Source organism: Myotis davidii, unplaced genomic scaffold (assembly GCF_000327345.1).
Source record: "Myotis davidii unplaced genomic scaffold, ASM32734v1 scaffold820, whole genome shotgun sequence".
In the NCBI taxonomy this organism is placed as follows: Eukaryota; Metazoa; Chordata; class Mammalia; order Chiroptera; family Vespertilionidae; genus Myotis; species Myotis davidii.
This window is the reverse complement of record NW_006291981.1, coordinates 94,811-107,301: the sequence shown is the minus strand read 5'-3', so window position 1 is coordinate 107,301 and position 12,491 is coordinate 94,811. Positions and strand designations below refer to the sequence as shown.

The 12,491-nt window shown below is 45.4% G+C and overlaps 1 protein-coding gene across 2 annotated transcripts in view; it reads right to left on the bottom strand.

Annotated features, from left to right (window-relative positions):
- IQCK (IQ motif containing K) overlaps positions 1–7,611 on the bottom strand; it is a 117,980-nt gene extending 110,369 nt beyond the window's left edge. For both annotated transcript variants that reach the window (XM_015565062.1, XM_015565063.1), the window contains exons 1-3: positions 7,165–7,611; positions 5,246–5,375; positions 3,821–3,918 (exon numbers count right to left, since the gene is read on the bottom strand). In XM_015565062.1, the coding sequence (XP_015420548.1) occupies positions 3,821–3,918; positions 5,246–5,375; positions 7,165–7,173 (237 nt within the window). In that variant the 5' untranslated portion in view covers positions 7,174–7,611. The remainder of the gene's footprint in view (positions 1–3,820; positions 3,919–5,245; positions 5,376–7,164) is intronic.
- Positions 7,612–12,491: the final 4,880 nt, after the last annotated feature.

The following is a 12,491-nucleotide window of genomic DNA, read 5'->3' as shown; positions in this document are numbered from 1 at the left end:
CCTATATAATAATAGAGGAATATGCACATTGTCTGGGACGCCATAATGTCACAACTGCTCAGCAGGAGGCATGCACAGCAGAAGTGGGTGGGCGGGACTGCCATCACCAGGAGGGCCTCCATGCAGCCCAGCCCGGGGTGGCCCCCGGCGGAGGTGCACGCAGGCCTGCCCAGTGCTAACGTGATGCTACCTGCGTGCGTCCCCGCCCAGTTTATTAATAAACTTATATATTATTTTCATATACATTTTACTAATTTCCTTTCATCTCTGACACTTCTATTAGAGAAAGGGGAAATAGCAATATTAAAATATTTCCTCTAATCCCCTTTTAATATGCACAAATTTCATGCACTGGGCCACTAGTATAATTATAAGCCTACAAAAATAACCATAAGACTACATGCTGGGGTGGGGTGAGGATGGAATGGGGGATGGGAAGGTATGGAAAGGAGGGAATCAGATTTAGTTAAGAAATCCTAAGTCAGGAAATAAAATAAGTTAATGGTAATTTACCCATCTTGCCTATGTGTAGTATTCAAAATACTGAGCTGCCCAGCCCAGCCTGAAGGGAACTGTGGCAGGACAGTTACATCCCATTATGATGCCGTGAGCATCACTAAATATGAAATATGTCCCCTCTTCCTCCCAGGCACAGGAGCACCTGTGTTATCCCTTTAATAAGAAACAGGCTTAGAGATTACTTAGGACGCTCTGCAAGGGAAGAGTCTATTTTGAACTCCAGTGTGCCTGGCTGTCTGGAGTTTATTAATTCTTGCAAGTTTAATCCTTTGAATGAGCCACATTTTCTACATTCCTTGATCATTTAAACCTGAATGCCCCATGCAAGTACCCTGCAGCTCTGGTGGTCAGACTATTTTCATTAGTCCCAGAGGCAGCACATCTGTGGGAGGTCAAAGAGGAAATAAGAGTTGACACAAGGATCCCTCATTAATCTCCAATACAAATAGAAATTTCTCTGATTCTTTCACAGCATTTTACCATTGTCTAGAGCAGCCGTGGGCAAACTACAGCCCGCGGGCCGGATCCGGCCGTTTAAAAGAATAAAACTATTGAAAAAAAAGACCGTACCCTTTTATGTAATGATGTTTACTTTGAATTTATATTAGTTCACACAAACGCTCCATCCATGCTTTTGTTCCGGCCCTCCAGTCCAGTTTAAGAACCCATTGTGGCCCTCGAGTCAAAAAGTTTGCCACCCCTGGTCTAGAGGCTAAAACTCTACCCCTTGTTACAAAATTATTGATGGGTAGACATTAGATATGCAACCCTCAATGTGAAATCTTTTTTGTTTAAAAAATATTTTTATTGATTTAAGAGAGGAAGGCAGAGGGAGAGAGAGATAGAAACATCAATGATGAGAGAGAATCATTGATTGGCTGCCTCCTGCACCACCCCCAGTGGGGATTGAGCCCCCAACCTGCAACCCGGACATGTGCCTGACTGGGAATTGAAACATAACCTCCTGGTTCCTGGGTTGAAGCTCAACCATGGAGCCATGCCAGCCAGGCTCAATGTGAAATTTTCAACATTGCCCTTTTAGCTGATTTTTGTGTCCTTGGAAAGGTTATAAATGAGAAGAATCACAGCTGAATACACTTGCATAAAGGCTGCACAATTGAATATAGCTGCCCTATGGTCTAGAAGTGAATTCTGATCAGATCCACTCTACTTGTTTTGCCACATCTGTTCTTATTTTAGAGGACAAAAAGTTAAAAACAACCTTAGTTCACTATTATCCTTCACTACCAGGCTGGTTTTCTTGAGGGCAGGGCCGTATTTTGTCCCTTCCGTGCCCCAGACCTGACCCTGTGATCAGCACACAGTAGGGCTTATAAACATATACTGAATAGAACTGAACTTGGATGATTTAATCACAAGTTATTCGCTTGTGCTCATTTCATTGTTTAATTATTGCATTCCATCCTTTGTGCAGTCCAATAAAAGGAACAGCACACTGAACATACTTTGGCCAACAGCAAGATTAAAATAAAAGTTTCCTGAAATGTGATTTGTGAGGTCTCCCTTATTTAGCAGTAGGTCCTAAAGCCAAAGACAAGGCCATCTGACAATGGCAGGCCAGGCTGAGGGCTCTGCGCTTGGCCTCTGGTCTCACTCCCACACACCTGGCCACACCCAAACCCTGTTTAATACCACAGGGGAGAGGAAGGTCAGTTTTGAGTAGGGGACAAGAGTTAAGTTGTCAGGGAAAGCCAAATGAGCAAATGAAAAATACATAAGAATTAGAAGCAGTTCAGATTTTATAACCTAAGGCAACTTGCAATCTGTCCTCCAGAAAATGGCTATGAATGAAAACCCGGGATTTTCTCTTGGACAGCCTCCGCCTCCCATTACTTGGGAGGGATGAAAGCCCAGGCCCCAGTAGCACCTGGCCTTGGTTGAAGATGTGCTTCGTGGCTTACTAGGTGGGCTATTGTAGGTAATATTCAACTTCTCTGAGTTCCAGGGGCCTCCTTCCTAAAAGGGCATTGATGTGAAGGGGCTCTGGCTTAGAGGGTGCGGGAGGGGAAATGAGAAGATCTGACCAGTGCGGACCTCAGAGGGCAAGTGCTCAGGGACACGGCTCTGTAACACTCGTCCCAGTACAGTCATCACAGCGCAGTGAACCAGCAGGTGAAGGGAGCCTTAGGCCTGGAGCCTCCTCTGTTTACTCTCCTTGAGCAGAGCACCCCCTGCTGTTAGTCCAAGGTGGTCTTCCCTGGTTCCCTCAGGACCTGGTCTGTGTTGGCAAGTCAGGGGAATGAGGCAGGATGGAGGTTCCCTTTGAATTCACCCAGGTCTCAAAACTAAGCATTTCTTCTAGAATAATATCCAAATATTGTCTCCTCAGTTGCAGAAGTGCCATCAGGGCAGGATCCCCTTCTTGTCAGACAGAGAGCCTGCACTGAGGGGCAACCAAGTGGTGACACCATTACCGGGAGTGCTTTAAGTTTTCAAGACCCTGGGGCCATCAAACAGACTGGATTTGCACTGTGGTTACTGCCTTTTTTTTTTTTTTAGTATCATTTTGCCAAGTGCTTGGTCAATATTAAATGTTGTTGCTATTTTATTCTTTCCATGTGGGTCACCCAAAACTCTAGTATTCTAACAGTGCAGGGAACACACATGGCCAGCATGTCCTGTCACATGCAGAAAAGAGGGAGTCTCTAAAGGTATTTATGTGGGGCTGTGCCAGGACTGGGACTCAACTCACACAGGTGACTGGCTGCAGTGGGACGATGACCAGTACGTATGAGTACTTGCTCGGCAGGCCTCTCCTGAAGCAAGGTCCATGCATGGCATTTGGCATGAAGGGAAGGAGGGAGAGGCCAGAGGTAGGCTGATGAATCCAACACAGGAGAAAAGCTAAGGAGTAACAAACCAGAGAGTAGGCCCAAGAAACCTGGCAAGTAACCCCCCAGAACCAGTGGCCAGCAGAGGGTAGGGCATGTGTGTGCACAACTCCATGCCAGGGCTAGAGCTGAGTGACCCTAAACACAGGCTCTCACTCTCAAAGGGGTCACTGTATTGAGAACAACCACTTGAAGGTACTGAGGTAAGGAGTTATCATATGATAAAAATGAATATTTACAAATCCTATATAATAAAAGGCTAATATACAAATTGACCAAACAGTGGAACAATGGGTCACTATGATGAACACTGACCACCAGGGGGCAGACGCTCAATGCAGGAGCTGCCCCCTGGTGGTCAGTGCGCTCCCACAGGGGATCACCCACCCCCACTCCCAGTGCACGAATGTTGTGCACCGGGCCTCTAGTAAAGAAATAAAACCACTGACCTCAAAACATTTTTCTTTCTTTGCCTGGTGAAGCAGGCTCGCTATACCGGGAAGCAGAACTGGAAAGATGAACGTTTCCAAATATTCTTTGGGGGAACCTGAAACAAACAATAAGATGTCCAGCTGAAGATCCCAAAGGGCTGTCAACCTGATGGTCCTTGGGGGTGCAGTGAAGAAAACTTGATTCAGTGCAAAACAATTGTGATACAGCATAGCTGTGGGGCAGCCTGGGGCCAGGTCCCTTTCTGGCTAGACAGCTCTGCTCTGCACTGTTCAGGTGAGACATCTTTGGTGTTTCCACTCAGCTGGGGACACTCAGCCTTCTGTGTAAAGAGAAAGTGGGCTCTTAGAGCCAGAGGGGCTTCTATAGACAGAAGTCCCAGACCCTGATCCCTGATTGGTCTGTCCTCATGCAAATGAGGGATCCAAATACTTGTCATTTGATTGGTCCAAAAGGCACTGCCCTGATTGGTCAGAATAGAGCTGGTCTGGTTGGTGGGGGCTACACAGCTCCAGTTGGATGGGGAAAGCCTCAGTGCTATGGGTTGAAATAGGATCCCAGGAACTCCTTTATAAGGGTTAGCAGAAACAGTGCAGGTAGGCAGTTCAGGGTGGAGGTAGGCATTCCAGTGCAATCTTCTCCCTAAAGCATGACTTGTGTGAGCGGCCCCCTGTTTAGCAATGGCGGCTGGATTCTGCTTTTATCATCTGAGCCCAGCTAGCTATTGGGAACCCTTTTAGTAGGTGTCTTCTTTCTCAGGGTTTATGACCAAGTTAATCTGGGAGAAACATTTACTTCTGAACCAGAAAAAGAGCTGTCCAGGAAATAACATGGCCTTTAGTATTACTTGAGGCTGCTGAGTGGGGCACCTCTGTGGTCCACTGAGGGTTCAGGCCAGGCACTACACAGGGCCAGAGCCACAGGCACAGCCAGGCCAGTGAGGCTGGGGAAATGAGCACAGGACGTGGGGGGAACTAAAGTCAGAGAGGAACAGAGGGTACAGTGGAGAGAGCCCCATGGCCACGGTAATGATGGCGCTGATTGCCAAGTCCCAAAGCAGAGAGAACAGAACAAAGCAGTAGGAGAGGTCCTGGCCCCAGGAGGCCCAGAGGAACTGGGGCACAGGCAGGAGGCCTACGTCTCTGGCTTCAACCCACAAAGCAGGGCAGCATGGTATTTTCTTCTACTTCTCACATTTTTGCCCTTCTGTATTTAACACAGAATCAGAGTATGCTAGCTACTTATCATCATTATATTTCAACCTTAAAGATAAATCAATGGAACAAGGCTACTTCTTTTAATAATTAAAACAAGAACACATTTGTTATTTACGTAGTCTCTCTGTCTGTCCATCCCAACCCCACCTTGTGGTTTTGCAATGTTACAAACTCCAAACTAGGAAAGAGGAAATCTTCCTTACTTACAGGTTTTGGGATCAATTGTTTCCAATTTGATTTGAGTGCAAGGTATGTGTGAGTCTGTGGCCCATTGAGGAAATGGGTAACGGTGCTCTGCACTGAAGCCACGGAAAAGTGTTTCTTCCATCGGTGAAACCTGCAGGAGTGGGGAAAATCAATTCATATAAATACAGTGGGGCCTTGACTTACGAGTTTAATTTGTTCCAAGACCGAGCTTGTTAAGGAGCTCATTAACTCAAATTACTCTATCAACTCAATGCAAAAAATCGGCCGAGAGACAGCTGGTATCTCAAAAAACTCGTTAGTCGGGACAATCGTAAGTCAAGGCCCCACTGTAGCTTAAATAATTGCATTTTCTTTTATAACCTAACACAGGAATACAATTCTGCATCAGACTTTACGTTCTAGGGGGCATAGTAAGCACAAGTCTTATATTTCTTCCCTCCTGAGACCATAAATAGCAAACGAAGAGTACTCCTCTAATAGAAGAATATGAGGACCATCAGTGGATGAGAGATGTGCCAACATTTCCAGAAGAAACAGGAATTAATGTTGTCATCAGGTAAGAGAGAGGGAAAGCAGCCGCCCAGAATCCACAGTCTGAAACTGCCTGGAGGACGGGAGTCCATCTTCCCACCAGGATTCCCAAGGGCTTCATGCTCAGGGTTCAAGTCTTCAGAGGGTGAGAATGAAAAGGGGATGGTAATGAACAAGAGGGTTAAGTGAAAATCTGGCTGGGCCTCCACTGGTCTGCTGCCCACATTTCCCCTCTGCTTGCTTCTGCCCCCTCAATATGTATAAAGCTAGGCTCACAGCAGCATTTTCTATCCAGCTCTCCTTTCCAATGGCTCTTCTAAAAACAAATCTAAAAAACAGCCTTGGAAGGAGTAGAACTACTCAGGGTGCCATGCTGGTGGTCAAAAGATTAAAAACAATGGACCATTCATTTGGAGGCTCCCTGCCTGCGGACCCTGAATAAAAGTCTTCCAGTGTCAGGCACTCCCCGTGAGCGCTCAGCCAGTGATTCTACTCACAGAACAGATGTATCTAGAAAACAAACCTATCTGCACAACAGTAGAAGAAAACCATACCAGCTAGATAGAAAAATCCACTCAGACCCCCATTTTAATTTCTGAATAAACAGTCAAAGCTTCCCACACAGATAAAGAACATCAACAGCATAAACGACAAAGATCAAGATCTACAAAGAACAACTGACCTGGGAAGAAGCACAAATAATTCAGGGAAGGGACTGTGGTTAGTGTCTGCAGAGAAATGTGAGAAACAGTGCATCCATAAAGCAAGAACAGGACGCCTTGAAAAAAGAACAATCCCAGGCCAAGACAGTTCTTAGACAAGGTTCTGTGACAGCAGCAGCTGTAGTAATGGACTGAAAATCTAGTCTTAGGTTTGGGTCCATTCCTGTGACTCTGCTGAAGTCCCTTCATCTCGCAGGGTCTTGCTTTATTTTAAACTCCATTAAGTTCCTATTTGCTCCAAGCAGACTGCGTGAGGGCCTCTTCCAGGCTGCTGTTCTCGCCCTCGTTCCTTAATGCAGGTGTCTTCTTGCCTGCTGGGGCACGCCTGGGGAAAACTGCGCTCTCTGCAACTGTCCCCAACATGGACATGTGGTGACTCCACTGTAAAGGCCTTTCTTACCCAGGATCTCATTTGAGCCACACAGAGGCACTGTGAATTAGTCTAGCATTACCCGATCCATTTAACAGATGTGGAAACTGAGGCCTAAGAGGTCATGAAGTGCCCTTCAAGTCACACTGTTAGAAGCAGAGCTAGGACTGGCCCATGTTCCTGGTTCTAGCTCCAGTGTCTTTCCTAACTCATGACACTGTGTGACAGTCCCCAGCTATCAGTACTGTTCTCACTTGAGAGCTTTTCATTGAAGGCTCAGGTGGGGCAATACTCACGGTAATCATGGCTTCTTGTTTGATTTTGTATCCCTCTGGGAAGGGAGGCAGCTCAGCTTCATACTCTAAAAGGAGTGGGTGCAAACCATCAATTCCATACTCAATTGCAGTTTATGATGTAATTTTCTTTCCTCTAAGTAAAAATTCTTATTTTATCTTGGTTGGGGGGTTTTTAGAAATGAAAAATAACTGGCCATTACAAGTTAATAATTAATGTGAAGTACCTTATTTAAAATGAATGAGATAATTATTCACTTGTGTGAAGCGTCCAGGCTTTATGTAAAGAGTTTAAGACTTTTCCTGAGAGTACGACTTTAGATTTTGACCCCAATTATGTAATTAAAAGAGAATGAGGAGGGTCCTAGGAAGAAAACAACATCCAGGGAGGAGAGGGGAGAGAAAAGGAGGAAAACGTGAGGGCAGGGCAGAAGCAGCAGCAGAGGGAAGACTCCCATGCATAACTGGAAAAGCCAGCCCATAAGCCCTCCCTACTCAGAGCACGGCCAGACCCAGCAGCACTTGCATCCCTGGGAGCTAGAAATCTGCATCTCGAGCCCACCCCAGCCCTGCTGGACTTAACCAGCATTTAATAAGACCAGGGGGCTTGCATTGTACCCACACTGACATTGGAGAAGTCCTGCTGTAAGCGCCAGCAGTTTCTCATCCTTGCAGCACGTTAGAATCACCTGGAAGCTTTTTGAAACTACTGTTTTGGCCCAACCCCAGAAACTTTGATTCAGTACTAGTAGGTCTGGGGCAAGAGCCTGGGAATCAGTGCTTTTAAAGTTCTCCAGGTGGTTCTCATACGCAGTGAGGTGGAGTACTACTGCCAGGTTTCAAGGCTGATCACAGCCCACCTGTTGGAGAGCTTCATGCACAGAACAGTCCACACGTGCTCTGCAGGTGACGCTGCTGAGAGAGGGCAGAAAATGCTCACAGCCATTTTAGTTACACCTCCAGGAAAGACTGACACAAGTATTTCTGGAAAGGTCAATGTTGTATAGTTGCTTTGCACTGATGAGAGAAAACAAAGTTTCTGGGCAAGAGGACATTAATGAAACATAGTTGTCCTGGACACAAGTTTTATTTCATTATCTAGTTCCTTAAAGGACAGTAGAGCATTTCTAAGCAAAAACATTTTTTAAAAAATTCCTAGGTATCAGGTTGGAGACAAGTATACCAGGTGGCAGGTGATAAGCAATTTTGATTCCCAAAATAACAAATTATCACAAACTTACTTAAAACAACACACATGTATTATCTCAGCTCCTGTGGTCAGGAGTCTGGGTGTGGGTGAGGGCTCATGAGACTGACACCAAGGTGTTGGCCCTGGCTGTGACCTCATCTGAGGGCTGGGTCCTCGGCAAGTGCCATGGTTGTTGGCAGGATTCAGTTTGTGTAGGTCTGGGTCCCCATTTCCTTGTTGGCTGTTGGTGAGGACTGCTCTCAGCTCCTAGAGGCTGTGCTCAGGGCCTTGCCACAGGGCAGTTCACGTGGTCATTCGCTCATCGCAGGCAAGCAGAAGTGTCTTCTGCTTCAATCTCTTAGTTGAGGTGCTCACCTGATTAGGTCAGGCCCATCTATAATGATCTCTCTAATTTAAAGTCAACTGATTACAGACTTAATTACTTCTGAAAAGTCTCTAAACAGCAATGTCTAGATTAGCGACTCATCAACTAACTGGGAGGTAAGTGCACTCAGTGAACAAAATACCAGCTCTTCCACAAAATACCGACTTCTGCGCATGGGCCACAAAGTTTCAATCGCACTGTACGTGCACACCCACACATGGTATTTTGTGGAAGAGCCACACTCAAGGGGCCAAAGAGCCGCATGTGGCTCGCGAGCCGCGGTTTGCCGACCACAGCACTAGGGGAATTTTTGGGGCTGGGCCACTAAGAATACTGCCCAGTAGTTCTAGCTCTACCACTTTTTTTCCCTTTCAAACAAGCATGCAGATTCACCCTTTCCCCAACCTTTTGAGAATCACCAAAATAGTGTGAAAGCTATTTATCTGAACTTAAGATATATATAGCGCTATAGCTTTATCTGATTACCAGAGCTTATTGTAAGAAAATTCCAAATAATACAGAGATGTCATGTAAAGAGTATAAATCACACATAATGTCTTTACAACCAAGAGCCTTTGTTAGATTTGGCATAGGTCCAACCTAATCTTTTCAATGTACTTACTAATATACACATGTAATACATTTATTTACTCTAGATCTAGACTAGGTCAAATCATCCTAGAACCTTGTAACAGTGTCCTTTTTCTTAACAACTCATACTACTTTTACCCTTTTTTGAAATTTGTAAAAATTAATCTCTTTAATAGACTGTGTGTTTTGTGACTAAATTACCTGGGTCTGTTTGTGCTCACCATCATATTCCCATAGAATACTTCTGAATGAATGAACCAAACAGTATGGAAAATTACTTTTGACCCTTGACCTACTGATTTATTCATTGATACTTACTGAGAGCTCACTATATTCAATCTTTCAAGGCTGCTACAAGTATTATGTACCACATTTATTCAGCCAGTGTACTCTTTCTAGTTGTTGTTAATCCTCACCTGAGGATATTTTTTCCATTGATATTTTAGAGAGTGGAGGGGTACAGAGAGAGAGAAGCATCGATTGATTGCCTCCTGCACGCAACCCTGCCCCCCATCCCACCACCCCCGGGATCTAACCTGTAACCCAGGCACGGGTCATGTCTTTGACCAAGAATTGAAGCCGAGACCCTTCTTTGTGCTGGCTGACGCTCTAACCATTGAGCAACATCACCAGGGCAGGGAATTTGCTTTTTAAATGTATATTTCCTAACAGAATGTAATACTTACCTCGAAGATAGGATTTCCCCCAAATCCTATTTCTCATGTTTGTTGTGAGAAAATAAATTTACTATGTTTGTTATAGAAACCTGCACTTGTTAGAATGTTTTAAGAAATTGGGCTTATTCCTCTAAGTTATAATAGTCATTAGTGTGCCAGTGTGTACAATTCACCATCTTGATCTCGTTAACTTCATGCTGTAACTCTATCAAGTCCCTTGTTTTTCAGAGAGCACCCTTCCTCTTTGCTTTCTCCCTATAGGCCTGTTTGACTAAAATAAATCTCACGATTCTCAAAGCATGTTTCTTTGTCAACAATAACACATATGTATTGAGCACTTCTAAAATGTCGGGCACATGCTGAGTTCCTCTGCACACACCATCCTAACCCTCACAACAGGCAGGTACAGGTACAGGATGACTCCTCTCATAGGTGAAGCTGAGCAGCTTTGCTAACAAAACACCACTGGCAAGTTGTATTATGAAGAGCTATTTGGCTCTGAAAATGGAAAGCTCTGGGGAAAAGACAGCCACAATAACAACGTGGCTGGATTCTTTAGGGTAGAGTGATTAGCACCAAGGAGCTAAGGACCAATGGGTACAAGATTTTCTGAATATAATGCAACGAGAAGGAATGCGAGCACTGGATGGGTTAGAATGGATAGCCTTTTAGGGCATTTATCACTCTTGAGCCCACTGTTCTCTTCCTCCTCTGTATTTCCCACTTCTCTCAATTCATCATTCTCTCCGACCCGGACCCATATACTATGCATTCATTCTTTTTTCCACTCAACAAGCATTTGCTGACCCGTATGGTAGCCACTAGCCACAGGTGACTATCTAAATTTATTAAAATTAAGTAAAATAAAAAATTCAGTTCCAAAACTGTACTAACCACATTTCAAGTGCTCAATAACTGCATGTGGCTAGTGGCTACCACACTGGAAAGTTCTACTGGACAGTGCTGTCAGATAGCTGAGGTAGTGATGGAGCCACAAGAACGAAAAAGCTGAGTTGAGGAGCTTACAGCCTGGAGCTGAGGAGCTTACATTACTTTTTTTTTTTTTGATTTTCATTTGCTGATGTTTATTTCATTTATCTACAAAACTAGGGACCACAATAACAGAATTCTGTATGAATATAAGATAGAAATATAACATTAATTTGTTTTATTGGCCTAGTAATAAGCAACTAGATAGAGAAATGGGGAAAATATACTATTTTTAGTAGAAAAATATCTATAAATTATTTTTCTCTCTTTATTAAGGTATTACATATGTATCCTTATCCCCCCATTCCCCCACTCATGCCCTCACCCCCCTGTTGTCTGTGTCCATTAGTTAGGCTTATATGCATGCACACAAGTCCTTTGGTTGACCTCTTCCCCTTACCTCCACCCTCATTCCATTGTGTAGATGTACCACAGTTTTATAATGCACTTATTTGCTGATGGGCACTTAAACTGGTTCCAAACCTTAGCTATGGTAAATTGTGCTGCTATGAACATAGGGATGCACATATCCTTTCTGATTGGTGGTTCTAGTTTCTTGGGATATATTCCCAGAAGTGGGATCACTGGGTCAGATGGGAGTTCCATAAAAAAAAAAAAAGATACATTACTTCTTCAGGGCTAACATTATTGAGCTCTTGTAGTCAGTTTTCTACTTTCTGTGGCCATCCAGGTGCATCCTCCTAACACCATAAACTAGGTACCTGTTGTGCCCAGATTTCAAAGTTCCCAAGACCCCCAGGGAGCCAGTCAGTCCGATGCAAAAGCAAAGAGTCTTTAATGCAAGCCGGGTTGCGCTCCCAGTTCACCAGACCCACCGACACAGCGGAAAGTCCACTGGCCGAGAGACCGAGGCCTGATGGGACAGGGGGTTATACAGGGGGATGGAATGAGGGCAAGAGAGGGGACTGTGGGCCCCGCTGATTGGCCAGGCGTGAGTCGGTACAGGATGTGGTCATAGTGATGGCGTGCACTTCCCTTGATTATTATTGGTTAGTCCAGAGAAATCCTGGGTGGGTCTAGCAACGGCTTTTTCCGGTGAAGAAGCACATGGCACTGTCCCAAAATGGAGGACCCAAGGCAAGATGGAGGGCGCACACGGCTCTGTCCCAAAATGGAGGACCCAAGGCAAGATGGAGGGCGCACACGGCTCTGTCCCAAAATGGAGGACCCAAGGCAAGATGGAGGGCGCACACGGCTCTGTCCCAAAATGGAGGACCCAAGGCAAGATGGAGGGCGCACACGGCTCTGTCCCAAAATGGAGGACCCAAGGCAAGATGGAGGGCGCACACGGCTCTGTCCCAAAATGGAGGACCCAAGGCAAGATGGAGGGCGCACACGGCTCTGTCCCAAAATGGAGGACCCAAGGCAAGATGGAGGGCGCAGTCCTCGTCTGGCTCCCACTGCCACCGCTCGAACACGCTCCAAGTCAGGATGGCCCTCCCGCATGGCACCTGCAGCCGGCCTGCGGGCCGAGCGG